General features: G+C 28.8%; 2 protein-coding genes across 3 annotated transcripts in view; one reads left to right on the top strand and one right to left on the bottom strand.

Moving 5' to 3' along the window:
- The first annotated feature begins 212 nt into the window (after positions 1–212).
- On the top strand, positions 213–8,268 carry Etfb (Electron transfer flavoprotein beta subunit). Its single transcript, XM_014418939.3, has 7 exons — positions 213–371; positions 2,593–2,751; positions 4,332–4,490; positions 4,625–4,705; positions 5,299–5,439; positions 6,095–6,289; positions 8,148–8,268. The coding sequence occupies exons 1-6, from the start codon at positions 321–323 to the stop codon at positions 6,263–6,265; spliced, it is 762 nt and encodes a 253-aa protein (XP_014274425.1). The 5' UTR covers positions 213–320; the 3' UTR covers positions 6,266–6,289; positions 8,148–8,268.
- Positions 8,269–10,397: 2,129 nt separating this feature from the next.
- Positions 10,398–21,212, bottom strand: part of galene — a 31,507-nt gene continuing 20,692 nt past the window's right edge. Inside the window, exons 4-8 of one of the 2 annotated variants that reach the window (XM_014418942.2) lie at positions 20,055–20,152; positions 19,692–19,826; positions 16,138–16,206; positions 12,354–12,425; positions 10,398–11,658 (exon numbers count right to left, since the gene is read on the bottom strand). In XM_014418942.2, coding sequence (XP_014274428.1) covers positions 11,177–11,658; positions 12,354–12,425; positions 16,138–16,206; positions 19,692–19,826; positions 20,055–20,152 — 856 coding nt within the window. In that variant the 3' untranslated portion in view covers positions 10,398–11,176. The remainder of the gene's footprint in view (positions 11,659–12,353; positions 12,426–16,137; positions 16,207–19,691; positions 19,827–20,054; positions 20,153–21,212) is intronic. The other variant, XM_014418943.2, reaches the window with a different exon arrangement.

The raw sequence follows: 21,212 nt of genomic DNA, 5'->3' as shown, positions 1-21,212 counted from the left end.
AGAAATGATACATTCTATAATACCTCCTAATAACAATAATGTAAAAGATTTAAATTGATTATTGTCTCCATTCTATGTAAATATAGGAAAGCTAATATAAAAATTACTTTTTCTTTTTTTTAAATATTTAATTTATAGTCGACATTTTGGTACTATTACTTCAATTAGGAGATGAAAGAACTTATGCCGTATAACTTCTATGGAATATAGATAAGAGGTATTTAACCTTGAAGTAACCTACTTTTACTTATAGATAAGGCTCTTTCTTTTTTGTGCTTACTATTCAGTTGTTTTAAGGTTTTCCTCTTTCTTAGTTTAAAATGGCCAGGGTACTTGTCGGTGTTAAGCGAGTAATTGACTACGCTGTTAAGGTTGGATATATTTTTATAATACAATGGAATATGTGTATTAATTATATATGATTTGTTTTTTATATGAATTGTATGGAATATTCTCTAAAAAATGTATGCTCTCTATTTTTGAGATTACTATAAGTAATTACTTTCAATAATATGGACAAATACCCGCTGGTTGATTACTTTTATGTGTATTATTAACCATTAGTCTTCATGGCAGTAATTAGATGATATTCGAAATTCTCTGATTTTAGTAGGGGTTTTCTTCCTATACATAATAGAAATTGTATTGATATTTTTATGAAACAGTAAATTTTTCAGTACTGAACTAAGTTACTTTGAACTAATTTTATAATTTACCATCCCTGTTAATGATTTCTTATCATATTGGTGGCAAAGTTTATTACTGTTGAAGTACCTGTTGCCAGTTCAAACTGTCAAAAGGTATACTAAAATGTGTTGAAGACTTTGGTTGAACCAGAAACTAAGATTATTTGGTTTTTGTACAAATAATACTATATTTTTTCTGATAACACCAATATCTTCATCCTCTATTGAATAATTAGCAAATTATTAATTCCCTATTTCTCCCATTTTTTTGTTTTACTAATTTTATTAAAAAAGTTGTTAAGATTCTCAATAAATATGGGCCTGCAGATTTTTCCTCCCTTCAATGTATGTGAGTGATAGGAAAACATTTTCAGGATTGGAACCAGAATTTGAAGAAAAGTCCTGTTCTGAAATGTGCACTGAGAATGAAGAAACCAATCAAATTATTGGTGGACCATTGGTTTTATTATTTTGTTTTGTTGATTTCAGTTGTCTTACAATAACAGTTAATTACATAATTTAAAGTTCTTATGAGATTTTCAAATAAAAATTACATTAATTGTAATTACTGTGAATTTGTTCATCACAGGTGAACAAATATGGCGAGTAAACGAATCGCAAGATAACAAGTTGATATCCTAACCAATAATGTAAACTACTTAACAACTTTTATTTGGCCTCCTAGAGAATAACACAAAATACCATATCCTATAACAAATATAGCATCCTAGGCAATTACATTAACTTGAAGCTATTATTTAGTTGGCTATTAATGTGTCAAGTCAGCGCTATTATACAATAGGTCTTCACAGAAGTATTAGTTCATCTATTTAGTTTAGGATATGGGTCCTTTTTTTCTAGAGATAGAATAAATTAGTCTTGTTTAAGCTTGGAACATGAGTTCATTGATACATGAAACGTATTATGATGTCAATTTTTCACGATAAACTATATTTAATATTATTATTATAAGAGCTAATAGAACTTTGTTCCTTTAATATAAATTAGAGTATAGGGTAATTATGTATATATATTTTTTAATATATCCTCATTATAGTTAAGGAAAGAATTAGGGAGATGAATTAAATTTTATATATATTCTTGTGAATTTTACATATATATAACAATATATATAATCTTATATATTGCCTTCAGCCTGCTGGTTAAATTTTAGGTTTTAGATTTGTATTTAAATCTTTTTCTTGTCTTATGAAACAAAAAAAAAATTGTGGAAGGATTGAAACATTTAACATGTTTTTTGCCTACCTATAACATTTGAATAAGTGATAAAACTTAATTTATTATTATTTTATACAACTTTTAATAGATGTTTTATTTTTAATAAAAATGTAGAGAATGTTTTATTGCTACCACTGTTGCTCTTTGAAATTTAAATCTTCATTATTTTCTTTTGTTGAATATACCTGACATTGTTTGATGAAATTGGAAAAATTATTATTTTTCAGGAGTATGTTCATGTTTATTATTCAAGCGCTTTCTGATATAGATTAGACATGAATAAGTTTGTTAAAGTCAGTATTTGTCAGCAATAATAAATTATTTCAATTATTTATAAATTCAAAGCGATATTAGTTCAGCAGAAATTTAACTACTGTTACAAATGCAAAAAAAGTTAATAATATATATAAAAGTATATGAAGTGATTCATTAAGGTTAGACAATTTTACTTAATACTATTTAATCTCAGACAAAATACACTTTTTTAGCATGAACATTTTGTTACTAATATTCAGAGATAATTTGATTCTGAATATTACTTTTCAATGTTTAGATTCTGTTTGAACCATCCGTGAATTAAAACCCTATATTAGCACATACTATACTAATATTAATTGTGTGTATTAAAAAAATAAAAAGCAATTTAATCATTTTTTTTTTTTTTTAGATTCGTGTCAAACCTGATAAAACAGGAGTTGTAACTGATGGAGTAAAACATTCCATGAATCCATTTGATGAAATAGCTGTAGAAGAAGCAGTGCGAATGAAAGAAAAGAAAATTGCTAGTGAATTAATAGCTGTTTCTTGTGGCCCTGCACAATCACAGGTGACCACTGTTTGCGCATTTATTTATTATTTTGTTTAATTAGTCATGGTTTTCAGGGGTAGGCTTTTTCAACCAGTGGATAAAAACGAAATATTTTTTTCCTATTTTCCTCTTCATTTTAGTAGAAATATTTACCAAAAAATTTCATTTTTGTGGATTTTATAGAATGACATCTCATCACAGATTTATTGTTATTACTTTTTTTTTTTTTAATGAAATTTATAATTTTTGTACTAGATTGATTTTATGGGATGTAAAACCGGGAACAAATAAAAAGGGAGCAATATTTTTTTAACTTAAAAATAAGATGAAGCATTATCAAAACAAAGCTGTGAATTTGATCTTGTTTTTCTTTCTTGGCAGGTTTCTTGGAATCTATTGAAATTAATTTAATGTTTATTTTTCACATTCAAACTAGAAATACTTGTTACAACATTGGTACCACGATAATAATGATATTTTGGTAAGAAAATCAAATTCTTAAGTGATATATCAGTGAAATTCGTTCTAATGATTTGATAAGGCAGTGTTAAAAAAAAAAATCAGATTTTTTCCAACAAATTTTCTTTTAAATCCAAAAGACAGCCTTGTATCAAAAACAATTCCTTAATGGATTAAATTAAAACATATACAGAGCATTTGATTAAGTATTAACTGACATAAACCCAAATTGTCATTTTGGTAAAAAGGTCGGGGTAGAATTCTGAAGTGGTTTGTGCTTTTTGATGGAGTTCTTTCAGTTCATTAAATATACTATATTTTTTATAACACAGGGAAACTTTACCTTAATATCTGCTTAGCTCACCAGTTTGGATTCTGAACATTCCACTCCACTATCCATTAATATCATTAATCGTGTGATGGACGTTGTCTTCTTTGGAGCGTGAAATGCTTTTTCAATAAAGAACTTGCTTTTGATCAAGTCTGGCGCATGGGACTGCTTTATAAACTCCATAAATTCCTACCTCATATGTACTTTCTCATTATCTGTTCCTTTCTCAGAGATAGATTATTCCAAGTCAACCACAATGGTCCCTATTCTTCCCTTTATTCTCAGTCCTCTGGTGTTTCTCAAGATAGTATCCTCAGTCCCATCCTCTACATCACCTATACAGCTCACATCCCAACTAATCCTCACCACGTATGCTGATGACAGGTGTGCTCACAGTTAATAATTACCCTTTAATTGCATCCCAAAAAATCTCCCTTTAATCTCCAGGAAAACAAAAGCAACTCTGTACAAGACATTGATTGGTTCTGTTCTTACATAGAGAGCAGAAACGTGGAGCTTCTCCAAAAGAGATGAAAGCAAGTTGATGGTCCTTGAAATTTAAATTAGTTTCCTTTTGGTAAAATGTTTCGATAATAATCTATTCTTGTAGGACTTGGTTTGGTGAAGCTTTCCAAAACATCTTAGCTTGATTAAGTCAATGTTTCGTATAATGGCCCCCACACTAATAGCAAGAGTGAACGAACATTACTATATTTAACTAAAATTATACTTTTGACTTGATCATGCTTTGCACATCAACATTAGTGTATGTTAATTTTCTTCATTTTTCATGAGAATTCTATTACAGGAAACAATTCGAACTGCTCTTGCTATGGGAATTGATCGAGGAATCCATGTGGAAATTTCTGGGGCTGAATTGAATACTTTACAACCAATTCATGTTTCAAAAATCCTCGCCAAGATTGCTCAAGATGAAAAAGTTGATCTTGTGATTGTGGGAAAACAGGTAATAATATGTTCATATTGTTAAATGATTTCTTTTATCATCAATATTACTACTTTAACTCAAGAATTGTATGTTCCAATAAGTGATATTCTTCCATGATATTTTAATGTGAGTTAGTTTAATTGTATGTTTAGGCTATTGATGATGACTCTAACCAGACTGCACAGATGACTGCTGCAATACTAGATTGGCCACAGGCAGCTTTTGCTTCTAAGGTATTTTATTCTTTTCATGAATCCATTAATATTCAATCACAAGATTTGAAGAATAAATTTGTTTTGTGTGCCTTTATTCAATAAAGTCATTGGCAGCCCATGTGTTTTTTAAAAAACTTTAAAATTTTGTTATTTTAAAGAAGTCCATTAGTGATTTCACCTGTTTTTTGGGATCTTGCAGGATTTTTTGTTGCTTGTGATGCATGATTTATTTTACTTTAATACGAATTATGTCTATTTTTGGATAAAATAGCATTGATTAATTCATTTAAATATATCATGTTTAATTTTGTCATAAATAGTTTCTTTTTAACTGATTTATTTAATTATTACTAATGTTACACTTTTTTTGGGGCATTTTTTATGATCTGGCACTTAGCTCTTAAGGATTTTTTTAAACTCATGTATCAATTTATAAAAACCTAGTCATTCATTTTATTTGATAATTAATATGGTCAAAATTCTGATTGGCGAATAGAATCCATTATTTTAACTGTTCTATTTATTTATGCATCCAAAATTTTTATTTGTACATTATTTTCCTGAATTTCTTATTTTGTTTTATTTTAATGTTATTTACTCTCTATTTATAGATAGAAAGAGCTGGTGATGAACTAACAGTAACTCGTGAAATTGATGGTGGTCTTGAAGTTATCAAAGTTAAATCACCTGCAGTTGTTAGTGCAGATTTAAGACTGAATGAACCACGTTATGCAACTTTGCCAAACATAATGGTAAGCAGTGTCTATTATTTTAGTTGAGTTTAGATTACTAATAAAACAGGGAAAGCCATTATCTCTTTAAGATTAAAAATTTTTTATCTCTCTCTTGCAAAAGCCTGCTGATCGTTCTGAGAAAGCACTAATTGTAAACTATTATAATTTTCAAAAGGTGAATATAAAAAACTTTATTTCAACTAATTTGTCTTTCCCTTTATAATTCCAATAAATGACTAATTCAGGAGATAAAACTTGATTTTTTAATGTTGAATTCCTCTCATTTGTTTTTAGTTATTATTTGTTTTATTTTTTAAATGTTCGATTTATTCAATAATGTATTTTTTCCTTTTATTTTAAATTTATTCTTTTTTTTTTTTAATTATTCATCCAACTGTAATCATTTATGTAGATATTTTCCAATTGGTAGAAATGAAGGATAAGACAGCTGATGTAACTGGCTAATTATGCACCTTAATATTATTTATACCTTATATTAAGTTACATTAAATTATATCTTCCATGTAAATCCTTATTTCAATATATCTGTTGAAAATTTCTTTCCCACTGTGAAATTTATTCTTCATTTGTAACGATTCGTTTGTATTGACCTTGTGTTGTTATACTTTTCAATTAGTTTATTGATTGTAATATTTTATTGTTTTTAATTCAGAAAGCCAAAAAGAAACCAATTAAAAAAGTAACTGCAAAAGATTTAGGAGTTGACATTTCCCCAAGAATAGAAATTGTCAGTGTTGCTGATCCACCTACTAGACAAGCTGGAGCAATATTGCCTGATGTGGATGCATTAATATCTAAGCTCAAAGAAGGTGGTCATATTTGATTTGATCCCTGTCTGTTTATTTAGGTAGGTATAAAAGTTATTTAATTTATTTAAACAGATTTTTCACTTTTAGCTTGTATATTCGTGCATTTAAAATACAATCATCGATTCTAATGTTTACTTATATACATAATGTATAGTTTAGATTCCCTTTGAGATGAGTTTTTGATGTACTTGATGTACTTGAAGTATTTTTCACATAATATTTTTAAATTGAAGAGAGAAGAAGGAAAAAGTATGATTAAACATCAATTCAATAAACTGACTTTATTTTTGTACAGACACACTAATTTGATGTACTTATAAAGAATCTAAAAATAAAGTATAAAAATATTAAAAACATTATACCAATATAAAACCTCTGTATCTAAGTGTAAGTGTAAAACTGAAAGTATATTTGAGCATACCTCAAAACTATTTGAACTTATTAATATATTTTTAAGAGATATATTTGGCAGCCCATGGATTGCTGATCTGGGCAGGATTTTTTTTTTTCAATCGCAGTCCTTTGGACAATAAAAATAAATTAATTCTATGATTTTTTGAAGTATTTATGGTAAATTTGCCACATTAGTTTTAACACAGAAATAATTTTTATTCATTAAAGAAAAACCCTATAATTTTCCACAAAAATGTTTCAACTCTCCAATAAAACACCTCAGGTATTCCATTATTTTTCATATGATGTGAAAAACAAACTTTTTTTTAAAACATACAAGCTGTAACTTAGTGAATACAACAATATAATTAGCCTTGCTTTCCTTATACGTAGATTCCCTCAATGTTCCAAAAGTTATAAAAGCTCAGAAAGTATAGGTTCACAAATGAAATTAATTTTCTTCTATGAACTGTTGTCCTGATTTTACATTCAGTTGCTTATACTGGACTAAAAATTGAAATTTCTAACATACTCTGATCAAAATAGTTGTTCTTTAAATACAAGAATATTAAGAATTGTTGAGTTTCATAGAATCACCAGTTAATAATAGCTTAGATGTGCTACATACTTCTACTATAAATGCTACTATATACTATTATATTTTATACTATGATCATGATATTGAAACAATGAAAGTTGTTTTCCATTTTTCTCTGTAAAATCAATTCTCTTTATTTTCAAGTTAATTTTCAACTATTTCTGCAATGCTGAGAAAGATTTCCTGCTGGATCAAATTATTAGACCTCACTGCTAAAATATATATACTTAAAATTATAGGAAAGATATTCCTTATTACTATCAGGAAAATAAAACACGATGAGATTATACTTTTACAAATTGAATGCTTTAACAGAGGAGAAACTTCAAAATGTTGCTACATTTTGAAAGATACATTTTACTTCTTATACTATTTTTTTAAACTCAAACTGACCGTAATAAAATCAGTACACACACCTCTGAAAATAAATCTAGTATAGACTAAGAAATATATTCCTGAATCTGTAACCTTTCTGAGCTTCAAATGCATGTTTAGACCAAATATATACTTATGAATTGTCCACTGTTCAACAATAATTAGTTGTAATTCCTCCTACATATCTCCAAAGACTATCAAGTTTCCATTATCTTCTGCACCTCTTATCTTGAAATACCTTAATGTACTATACTTCTTCATCTAAGAATTTCCTAATATCCATTACTCATTCATAGCTCAATTGCAGGGTATTAATTTTTATTTTTAAACTATTTACTTATTACTCCATAAAGAGAAAAATTGAAAAGAAATTGTAATTTACTGTGGTATAAATCTATCTTTATCTTAGAAACATTCACTGTTTGTTTGTTTGTTTGTTTGTTGTTGTTCACTATTTGCTGTTTGTTTAAACTTATTAATAATTTTTATTGTATACATTAGTAATACTTTTAATTATTTTATATTTTCAGGTCAACATGATATGGTGTTCCACATGACATGTACATAGGAGAAATATATTTTTCTAGAATTGAATATTTTGTTATTGTTATAATTAAATTAATGTGTTTATGAATAAAACTTGAAATATAATTGTTTTATTTCTCCATACACTTAATTTTATGACTTAAAACACAACAAATCTAGTGCTTTGTTTCTTCATAGCCTAGCTGATTATTTCTTGGTGTGTACTCTTTTAGGGAGCCAGAGATGTAACTATGAATGTGTTTGAACTAAAAAGGCTATGTTCCTTCCAAAACTCATTATTTCACCCTCCAGGGGATAGCCGGTAAAGATTAAGTTATGGAAAATAATTTTTTTTGTGGAGCCCCTTTAATAAAGGTTTATGATAGATACCCTTGCCCTGGTATGTTTATCACAACTTAAGACAATTTTTGTCCCACTATCCTTTGCACATGTGAGTGCTGCATTAGGGTTGACATGTTATTAGGAATCAACATCACTCTACAAAGCCCCTAAAACTCTTTGTTTTCCTAAGTGAAGTAGAACTAAGTTATAAACACATGCTTCATACTCTTTTTTACCTTTTTGCAAATGCAATTTGGATATACAGCAATGTTGAGGCTGAAACAAACAGGTTAGATCTAAAGTAACTGTTAGATCCGATCCATTGTTGCACATAGGATACTCATATGAAAGCCAACCTTGGATGCCAGCAGGGGCTTGATTAGCGAATCAAGTCACTTTCTTTATCTATTTGGCTCAGGCAGTGTCATAGTTTTTTATATTATAATTAAGAACACTTAATTTTTCATTGTTACATTAACTCCTTCGCTCTTTTCCAAAGTTTTCCAAATAGTCACCAGGTTTGTTCCTCACATTATTTTCTATTCATATTCATGCATTTAAGGAAGGTTTTTTGTGAGGGAGAATGAGTTTTCTTATTTTATTGCAAAGGGAGGTTCATGTAAAACAATATTTCTGTTAAAAGTTTTAGTAAAACATTATTCTGGTATTAATTAGTACCTACAATCTCATTCTGCTGAATTTGACAAAATAGTTTCCAATTCAATAATTAATTTAAATAATTTTAAATTTCTAAATGGGATTAGAGGAAGTAGGTTACAACAATTTGTTTTGACCTGGGCAGAATAGCCTGCATGAAGTAGAGTTTTTAAATCATTTAGTTCCAAAATTGTATTAAGATTGTCCCTGAGGATGGCCCGATTGGCCGAAACGTCGGACTTGTAAGAAAAATAAAATGTTTTGAGACTAAAGTGGATAAAAATTAAATTATTTATTTCAATAAAATATGTTTTTAAGTTCAATTTTTGAGGTAGAAAAGATCTCCTTTTTTTCAAAAATCCGGAAATACAGTCAACCCTTTTTGGATCTTTTGTGACTAAAAAGTGGGAAATGGCCCATTTATGTAACAATTAGTCAGGAGGTAATTAGCAATAAAATGGAAACTTGAAATAGACTGTAATCATAATGCATATACTTTGTGTTCAATAGAGGTTCTCTAACTCTATTTATTATCTTTTTACTTAGTTATTGAATTTTATCTCCAATCAATTTTTCTGTTGGGTATATTCAAGTTAATTCTAAAAAATAATGCATGAAAGATTTCTGAGCAATAAATCTGTTGAGGTAATAATTGATGTGATGTATAGAGGTGGAGACCCTGTTGGGAAACAGTGTATGAATTTATATACTAAGAAAACATTTTGATCAAATAAAAAATATAAAAGACTAATTTATACTATGTAGATCAAAGTTGAATTTTTCATGCTTTCACTTCAAAAGAATTTTTTTTATAATTATAATATAAGGAATTAACAATCATAAGCATTTACCTCAGCCAGGAGGAGTAAATATTTTTAAAGGAGGGAAGAGCACATAAGTAAAATGCTTAAATTGTGATTCAGCCATCCTTAATTACACCACTGGTCAATACATAGGCAACAACTTACCAAGTGGTCTGTAGCACTCCTCACACTACTTTAAACTAAATAGGATCGCTGTTTGTTCAAAAATTATGTATTACATTCCATTGCATTGAAAGATCCAAAAATGAGACAAAACGTTTTAAACTAAGGTTCTTCCAATTCTTAGGACTCCAATTTAATACAACTAATAAATGGGAACAAGTTAGGTTCGTTAAAAAAATTAACTATAATTTTTAAATTAAGATATGTTAATTTTCTTAATTACATATTAAAATGAAGGTTAAAAATTATTTAATTAATTTACCTTGAAAATTAACACTTAATCGCACTTTTTATTTTATAAAACTTACATGTCAAGTTTTTAAAGCAATTTGTCTTAATATCTTAAAAATATAGTATAAATATACTATTAAACAAAAATACTATAGCTTGTGAAAAATTAGCCTCGAGTTAATTAAATCTAATACAAGAAAAAATCAAATAAGCAAGGTCAAAAAAATGAACTGATTTCGAAGCTTTATGTCTTAGTACGCAAGAAACTTAGCTGAACGAATCATATGTCATTACTAAGAGTGTATCATCAAGTTTTGAATAGTTGGCCGTTGCATCTAGAACATTGTCACCTGACAAATCTATATCAAAATTTTAAGAACCTGGCTTTTGACTTAGCTGCGAACGCTTTAAGTGACGTCGAAGCACCACACCCCATTGGATTTTGCCTGTTGGAGCATTTTTGATTAAATCTGTACTTCAGCGAAGGAATGATCGCAAGTGCTCAGAATGTTGCTATCTTTCCATGGCCACCGGGGATCCTTGGTCTAACTCATTGCGACTTCTTCCTGGGGGTATACATCAAAAATAATGTTTGTGTTCCGAGTCATGTTTATAGCAACACGCTTGGGAGGAATTCCCTTGTTGTTTTGATACGATCCATGCTACAGGTGGTTGTTTTGAATACACGTAGGAATTGAAACAGAAGAATCGGTTCATTCTTTTCTAAAAGATCCTGTATTTTGAAAGCTTATCTTAATGCTCTGTTACATTTTTGGAGAATATGCAACGAAATTAAAACTAAAAAAAAACATAAAATGTCAATCAATGTATTCTCCATCATCTTTTATTATACCCAAATGTTTAGCAACAGCTTTTACGTTAGTAATAACTTCCTCTTGGACAAGATTAAAACTCATTGCTAGTAGTGCAATACCAAACAACAAGTAAAGGGAGCACAAGGCTATGCTCATCTCTCCATTCTTATTAGTCACCCTTTGGGCAGGTACAAAGTCTCCAAAACCGATTGTCGTCAGTGTAATAAAACAGAAGTAAGCAGAATCCGCATAGCCCCAGTCTTCCCAATCAGAGAATAAAAATGCACCACCAACTATGTAACTAACAACCAAGAAAACACAAAGCCAAATAGGAACTGGTTTGATGGGAGTGCTTGAAGTTTCTTCGTTATAGTCATAGTAATCTCTTACTTTTGATTGATTTTGTCTTGGGACGATAAAACCCATTGGACTCATTATCCTTGGGCTTGTATTCAAATGCTCTGTTGAACGTCTTCCAAAATTCCCTTTAAAAAAAAAGAATATTTGTTAAATTAAAATTTGTTCTTTGTAAAATTGTCGTTTAAATATGCAAATCTAAAAATATACTAGAATCCTATTCAATCATACTCCAATGTTCACTCATTTCAATAAAGCTATAAGAATATAAATAACATGACGTTCATTATACAGTTTTCTGTCTTTATTACTATTAATCAACAGAAATTTAATTATTTATTTGTTTTATGGTCTTATTGTTGTAAGTTTTATTGTTAATTGTTAAGCGCATTACAAATGAATGGTTAAATATTTCTCTTGATCGAACATTAAATAACAAAAATAAAATAAAAATAGGTTCTACCTATTTCAATTGTCGTTCAGTTCGATAATTCCAGATAATTTACAGTGTAGACAGTTTTCCAGTTTATATAATGATTTATTATTAATTGTAATTTATAAATAAATATTTTAGGAAATAAAAGGAGAATCCTTATAAAATCGCACGATACATCGTGATAAATTGTGACGTCATTTAGATTTTCGTCCAACAAAGTGTCAATGGTTCTGTTCGATGGATCGGATGAAAGGATGATGATCCTGACTGTGAATTGGCATTATTGTGTGTACACAATGTGTATCATTCTCTGCAATGTAACATTTACTGATACAGTTATTTTTATTATTTGTCCACCCCCTTTTTAAATAATGTTTTCCTAAATACCTGCTCCTCTCAGCTTTCCAGCAACTCCATGTTCATCATGTTCTATTTCTTTGTGCATTGGAAGTGTCGCAGCTGGAAAGAAAAAAAAAGAATAATCGTTGATAACTGGTGAAGTGGATTCACCCTCGAGAAATTCGTAAATATAATCTTTATAATTATTTAAAAAATTTGTTTCTGAACAAAACATGATAAAAATGTATGACGAAGATCGGTTTTCCTTGGTTGTTAACAACGTTTAACTGTTAATTGCATTTTTAGCTAAAAACAAAAATTATCAGTGTACTTAATACGAACATTTTTCGATACTTGCAACTTTTATCTTATAATACATTCATCTTTGTATCTAGATCGGGCTGGGGTACCTTATTCGGTATTATGACAATTTAATTTGTTTTACATGTAACTTTGAATGCCTGAAATTTAACCTGAGATGATGATGATGATAGTTGAACGACTGGACATTTTCAATTTTTTTTTTCCATAATAAGTGAAAACATTTTCTTATTTTGAAAAAGAAAGGATCATTTTTCATAAGAATTATAATTGTTTGAAATTAATACAGTATTGAAATAAAATACAACTTCTTCAAGAACTCGGATTTGTTGCTGACATAAGATTCCACCAATACATCAAGGAGTAATGTAAATAGCTCCTGTGTTCTTTATCGAATACAAAAATAAAATTAAGAAGATGAGACTTTATTTATTTTTAATATCTTTCAACTAATTCCACTTTATGGGCTCCAATGTCGAGTTCCGGTTTTTATGAACTTAATGTTATCTCCACACCGTTGGTAAATCGTTCGTCCAACACTGTTGGCCACCTGTGCAGAGATGTTATTAGCGTTTATAAATTTTTGTGAAAGGGTTAGCAAGTGCGTACCCAGGATCAAAACTGCCTTCCACTGGGTCTTGCTGTTTTCTTACAAAAATCAAAAGGAACAGCCAATGCTATTGGCGAACTTTTGAGTTCCATCATACACGTAATGAATCATTTGCCCTACAGTTCCTTATTGTTACCTAAATAATGGGTTTTAAAATTACTGTTATTTCAAAGTAGACATTGATATTATCAATGATTCATAAATTAATAACTTTTAGTAGTTAACTGAATAATTTGTTTGTAATTCATACTTTTCCCATAGTTATTATTTTGGTAATTGTTAACAAATTCTTCAATTTTATAAGAAACCAAACGTTTTTGATAAAAACCTGATAAATAATTCATTTTTTAAAAAATAAATACAGCAACACTAAATGTAAATGCAAATGAAAAGAAATTTGACGATAATAAAGACTTAAAAAAAAATTGTATACATAATTAATGAAATTATATGAGCTAATTTCTCAAAACAGGAAAACTAGAATTCAACGCGAATTGAACAGATAAGGATTAATAAACCTATCTCAGACATAGGGGGAAAAAAGTATCGATTGTCAAGTTCCTCACAGTCGGGTAAAGCACCAATTTCTAATCTGTGAAAATTATAAGTAAAATGCCTAATTTGGTTTAATAACACGTTTTCAAAGTTTAAATTTGAAAAGTTAATGTATGTTATAAGTGATATGCAAAACCCAAACAGAATCAATAAATTTTGAACGGCACAGGATTACAGGATGCGTTCAAATCGCAAATCTTTTTTGAATTTCGTCGGAAATATGTTTGCACTTAGGTCTGTGAGATTGAACATTGATAAGATAATATATCTGTATTAATGCTAATAATATTAAACAACCTAAAATGTTGGCCAAGTCGTTAGATAAGCGATTTGCCGCCGGTGTGGAGCTACCATATAATATCAATTTATTAAAAACAATTAAAAATGGAAATACTTGTACTTAAACAGTAAGGTATTATTACAAAAAAACCAAACAAAATAATAATAGGGTTTCAAAAGGTGCTAATTGGAGGAAAACTAACTTAAATAAAATAAATGAAAATGAGTGAAGAAAAAATTTGTTCACCAAAATGTAGATTTTAATTATGGATCTGATAAAGAATTTTTAATGCAATCCTTATTAGTACAAGAGCCGGGAAGAAAAAAAGGCAGTTATCTCACCCCAATTTTTAATTACTTTAATGAAAACTATGTATAATTACTAGTAAAAACTGATGGGTCTGCCAAAGGTAGGGGGAATAAAAAGTTATGGCTATTTCAAAACATTAAAAATAATTAATTTTCAATTCGGAGCTCTATATCTTTACCACTACCAACAACAATAGAAAATCTAAGAGAGCATCATTTAAAGTAGAGTAAATTTGCTAAAATGTAAGTCCTAATAGAGTTATTTACGTTCAATAGTTCTCGAGATATAGCTTTTTAAAAAGCAACATTTCATTAAAAAAAGTACTGAAGAAATCAATATTTAGTAAATGTATTTGAGATATATATATGAAGCACCATTAGACGTAAAGATGTCTATTAGCGCTCAAATTAAAGCTAGTTTAATGAGCTATAAAGTAGTTTATGTCCTTTACCTTCTTTGTAATTTATTCTCAAACTAAATTAACTAACTACTGATATTTCAGTATATTTTTTTCTTATAATAATTGCCTTTTTTTCTTCCTGGCTTTTGTACCAGTAAGAATTTCTGTGCGTTTAAAATTCTTTATCAGATTCATAATTAATATCTACATTTTGGTGAACAAATTTTTTCTTCACTCATTTTCATTTATTTTATTTTTTTATTTAAGCAGGTTTTCCTCTAATTAGCACCTTTTGAAACCCTATAATTATTTTGTTTTGCTTTGTTGTAATGATACCTTACTGTTTAAGTACTAGTTTTCCATTTTTAATTGTTTTCATCATGAACTTTTCACAATTGGAGAATAGATACCAAATGATCCTTAGAAAATAAATCATTTCAACAGCAATAGGTTTAACGAAGATATATAATTAATTGATTGGATTTTTTTTTATTTATAGGAAACTTATTGTATTCGCTTACTTTTTATTAGCTTATATAATTTTTACACGCTTTTAACTCTAGCTTTTTATAGGATGTTAATTTTAATTAAAAGATAATTAGTCGGTATTCAGATTAAGGCTAGATTTATTAAAATGCAGAGTACAGAATATTTGGATTAGAATTAAGGAAGAATCGTTGGCATGCCAAGAGGAGAGGGCGTGATTTAATTTAAAAAAATAAATTTAAGGACGTGTTAAATTGAACAAACTTCAAAAAATTAAACAAAACGTTAATTTTTAAATAAAAAATTATCTGACAGTTGCAGTAACATGAAATAATATAATTATAACGCAGAAGTAAAAAAAAAGTGAAAGGCGCCCCATTCTTCATCTTGCTTGCTAGATCGACTAATCAAAGTTTCTGGGCAAAGGTTATTGTTTATAGATAGCCTAATTGTCTGTTTCGTTAGGTCCAAATAAATTCTCTTAGTTAAAATACATTAAGACAAACTTGAGCTCCAGGATATGGGCTGATAAATTTGGCCACTGCATCAATAGATTGAGAAACATATATAAAAAATAATTTTTGATCAAGTGATTGACAGCATAGTCAAATTTAAAGAACGAAAATCTGTAAATAAATTTTTAATGGATGTTAAAACTCGTAAAGATAAACTTTGGTATTTAGTTTTGAAAATAAGTATATATTTACTCTGATGTCAAAACACTTCTTAACTGCAAATAATTATTTTTTGTAAAATTACGAAACCACCCTAGGTGCTAGACACCCATGCTGTTGGTGGCAATAATAATTTGAGATTAGCAATCTACGTTTTGATCACAAATTGCTATGAATAAATAAAATAAAGGCCTTACCTTTGTTATAATCATCGTTGTCAATTGCATACTTATTATATAAAACTGAGTGTTGTACCTCTTGGGTGCCTGAAAATTAAAAATATACTTTACCAAGCAGCGATTTATAATGTTTTTAATGATAATTCATTCGATATTGGAAGCAAATACAAAAAATATATATAATATTCAATTATGAACATCAGTTATATTTATGTTTTCAACCTTTCCTTTCATAAATTAAAAAAAAAAAATGTTGAATAAGTTGTTTGTTTATTGTTGCTTAAAGGCGTAAAACCCTCTGGTCATCAACGCCTATGAAAAAAAATGATAAAAATAAAAAATTAAATTAAATAAATAAAAATCGAAGAGGAGCTATAATTTGGAAAAGTTAAAAAAGTTCTATCCCGTTGAAATATATGTTCTATGCCTAAGATTAATTTTATCCACTAGGGAATACATTTTTTCTACAACTCATGATCAGGCTATAATTAAAAAATTGAAACTACTGTAACCTTTTAATGGAAGATAAACATGTGAAAAGTATTGATTTGTCATAATTTTATTTTAAAAAAAAATTGAGGGTTCATTTTTTTTATTATTTACCTTAATGTTTGCAGTTTCTATTACTTATATTTTAACTCTTTCGTCATTGAATTTTAAAAATGCTAAAACTGGTTAGAAAAGGCGCTTACCCTACCCACTAGATCACAACCCAACAGGGCCCTGTTTCATAATAAAGTACTACTATTAGTCTTGTCGATTTATCTTAATTCAAATACTCAGACTTGTATAGTAGTAACTTTTACTTTAGTATTTTTAAATTCCTGTAATATCATTAACAGTCATCCCTATCATGAAAAAAATAAGTATTAGTATTATTACCACACTTGTACTATGAACTAATACTATTAGCTTTCATTATGAAACAGGGCCTAGATAGTATTGGGGCTAGGGCTGGTCGCCTACGTTTCTCTTTACCCTCTGAGCTAAATCAACAAGAGGATTTGATGTCACAATACACAGTTGACTTCTAAAATATGTCCTAAGTTTCTACTATTTTTCTTATTATTCTGTTATTATAGGTATTTATAAAGTGGCGTTTTAATAACGTTTTACCCTGTTGATATTATATTATAGGATACCGGTGCATGAATCCCAACCCATAGAACATAAATCTGCAAATCATTTTAAAAATTAGTTTCAGACGGAAACGCATTTATGACGGTTTTAAAACTCTTACAGATCAGCTAATTATTTTAACAAAGTAACGAATTAGTTGTTTGTTTTGTTTTTCACCTATAACTACTTAACATTGCATACTAGCGAAAATTTTATTACATAATAAATTAAATAGCATTAAATTCTGGGTCTAATGAGTTCTATAATGTAATAATTCAGTCTAGTAATATGTTAATAAACCACCTATTTTAGTTGTTCCTTGTGCTCCAATAGTTGGTCTGTTTAAGTTCATATACAACACAACAGGTGGTTTACGTCCAAAACACTTGATCGATCTGTTACATTATTACTTTATATTACTTCATTCGATACATAATTTAATGTTCTTGGATTTGTACAATCCACCGTTTAGGAGTTAATGGTGAATAACTAAACGAAAGACCTAAAATTTCAGATTCGTTCATTATGAAACTAATTTGCTACTTAACGCTATAAATACGTTCCAGTGTTAATTTTGTATTCATAAGTAGAAATATACCTCACTTTTGGTTGGAAATATGAAAAAAGAAATTTTTTTTTTGGTTTACGGCATACCGAATTAGTAAGATATGCCCAAGGAACAACGGGATAGATTGTTTATGACCATATCACTTTGTCTAATTATTAACAAACTTTACTCATTTTACACAGAATTTAATGCTGTTTAATTTTTTATGTCATGACTTTTTCACTTGGATGTACCGTTTAGGAGTTATATGTGAAAAAAAAATAAGACCTAATTCGTTAGTTTATTGAATCAATTACAGAATTAGTGTTTTAGAACCGCCAGAAATGCATTTCCGTGTGAAGTATGACAGAAACTAAATTTTAATATAATTTGCAGACGTATAGGCTGGATTTGATGCACTGGAGTCCTGTGCTATAATAAAGAAAGAAAGAAGATGATTTATAAATCGTGTCATGTTCATTTTGTAGCCAACGAACGATCCCTCTGCATTACGTACATGGAGGCACATAATGTTTAATACGCAAAGCTCGGCATAAAATTTTTATCTCAGGAAAGGGTCTGTTGGATGGCGGAACATATTAATAGAACTGTAAAAGTAAGAACCTCACAAATTCGTATCGAGAAAAATGTTTTACGAAATAAATTTGTGAAACTTCTCATTTTTTTAATAAAATACTACACCTACAGGCTTGGAAATTTTTAATAGAAAGACGAATAAAAAAAAAATAATTATATTGTTGTATTATACTTATATATCCATTCAAGTGTTTCCTGTAACCGGTTTTTTAATTAAATTTTCCTTTTAATCTATGTGTTAGTCTTATTCTCGTAAAATGTATCTATTTGTTTGTTTTTGGTAAACTGATCTACTGCTGTGACTATGAATGATGGACTGATCTCACATTGCCGTCTAATATTGAATTTGTTTAGCGGGTCGTTGAAGAGGATCTAGGAGGGTGAATTCCGGAGAGCGAATTTGTTGATCAGGTGAATTAAAAAATTGTGAAATGGTGAAATTGGAGGAGCAGAAATGAGAAAGAAAAATAGGAATGAATTGAAACATTTGTGTTTGTTGTACAGAGCGAAATTGATTATAAAAGGAAACTGTAGGGGAAAAAAATGTTTATTATATCTTATGTATCAACAATTGTTTATTATATGTATTGTATCTCTTTTTTTCTGATTGTACCATGTATGTGTAATTTATATATGTCCGATTACGGATTGATAAGTATGCTGTGTGAGATAGCAACCTGATATATTTAGGCAGCATAGATAAATAAAGTATTTCTCTCTCTCTCTCTCTCTCCAAGATTCCTGATTATGAAGTGCCAGTAAAGTAAGAATGAGTTTGTAAATACAAGATTAAAAAATGGTGTAAACCCTTAACATTAAAGATGAAGAACAGCGCCTAGCGGGGTCTTAGTAATTGTTTAATGGCTACAAATGAGAACATTAAAAGTAGTCGTTATTTCCAAACTTTAGATTTTCGCCGCGCATTAGCCGCTGGAGTCGCTCCAAATCTGAAAAGCAAAAGGGAGCGGCTGGTGAAAGTATAGAAATAGAGCTACAACTTTTTCCTCTCCAGTGTTTTGATTAGATCATCCGTTTGGCCATGAAAAGAATTTAGGCCGACTTGTACTAGACAACCTGTATAATGGATGCTAGAGTATATCAAGTTTAATAGAACAGTTATTTAAATAACAGGTTATTTAAATAAACCACGTTGTTCACTTGTATAAAGATAACTAGACAACTATAAAAATATAGATGGTTTATGCTAACAACACAAACAATATTAGGCACCTTTCAAAATATTTGGGATTTAACAAAACAAATTATCTATTTTTACACTTTTTGGGGGGAGGGGTAATTCTTATCTTACCTTCTCTAATCTCGTACGGTGGTAGCTTGGATCTGGAGGAATACCTACCACTACCATATGGACCACTTCCTCCTCGTCGAATCCGTTTTTGATTTTTTATCTCTTCTTCTCCAATTATTTCCCAGTCTTCCGCTTCTTTATAATAAAAAAAAAAAATTAAAATTGAAATTATATATATTTTTTTGTTTTAGAGTTCTACTACTGGGTAGTTTCTCTACATGCTTTATCATATCATTATCATTATGCCATTATGATCAAATTTGCTGGTTGTATTTTTTATACAGTTGTAAATATCAATAAATAAAAAAAAAATATATTTTTTTTTCCTTGAGTAAACCTAAATAAGTCATTCAAAAAAATTACCCTGCTTGTAGAGTTGTTTGTCTCCAACTTGCGATGGACCCATATTTCGCATATGATAAGAAGATTGAAGAACATCCCTTGGAACGTTACGGTCGTATCTGAAAAAATAACGAACAATAAATAACGAGATTTTTAGATTTATTATTATTTCTGAAGCTGTATGCTTTGAATAAAATTTATATAAAAATTACAATGACCAAGGGCATGAAGATTATTATTAATTTATTGGACAGAAAAAAAGCTTTTATCATTTTTATGCATTTTTCATTTTATATTCATTAATATATGAATCGGTGGGAATGAGCTTCTTATAACATTTTAACATTTGTAATAAGTATTAAAATGTTTAGTAATTTTACTATGCGTAATAATTTTGGATTGTCTACCGAGACTCTTTAGTGGCAAAATAACAAAATAATTTAATAAATACATAATTGATATTAAAATAGTAAACACGATTTCGAGGAATGTGCTGGATTGATATTTTTATCCTTCTATCCACTTTTTTTTTTTTTTTTTAATTTTTATTGCAGAATGATAAGCAGTCATAATTAAGAGCAATGAGTATTCGAGTTAAGTTTTCATTCTTATAATATATACTGTTTAAATAGAAGATAAAAAGTTATCATTAAATATTAATAATGTATAAAAAAAAAAAACTTAAATAACAGAATAATTTAGACACAAGATAAAGATTTCGTCCACTGACAGCTACAACTTACTACAATGCTTGCTAGATAGCTACAAGAGGTTAACTAGGAACTAAAACACCCCCGATATTTTTAACCATGGCGTCTGTGTGCGTCAGTTAGGGGAAATTTTTTAATTTATTTAGAGACGAAATTATAAAATATTTGAAATCAGTTAATAAGGGGCTTTTGAGGATGCCTAATAGCGCTAAAATGAAATTTGAAACATTGTCTTGTTTTTATTGTATGATGATAGTCTGAATGGCAGTCAATAAAGGTATCAAAATAGTAAAATAAAACTATTTATTACTTACCAACGTTTCGCCCCACTTTACAGGGCTTCGTCAGGGCCAAACGTTAGTTAAAAATAAATAGTTTTATTTTACTATTTTGATACCATTATTGACCACCACCCGGTGGTAATTGCTTTTTTATGTGTAATATATATAGGAAATACTGTATATATATA

Source organism: Halyomorpha halys, unplaced genomic scaffold (assembly GCF_000696795.3).
Source record: "Halyomorpha halys isolate HHAL.00 unplaced genomic scaffold, Hhal_1.1 Scaffold213.1, whole genome shotgun sequence".
Taxonomy (NCBI): Eukaryota; Metazoa; Arthropoda; class Insecta; order Hemiptera; family Pentatomidae; genus Halyomorpha; species Halyomorpha halys.
Note: the sequence above shows the minus strand (reverse complement) of the source record. Positions and strands in the feature narration are given on the sequence as shown.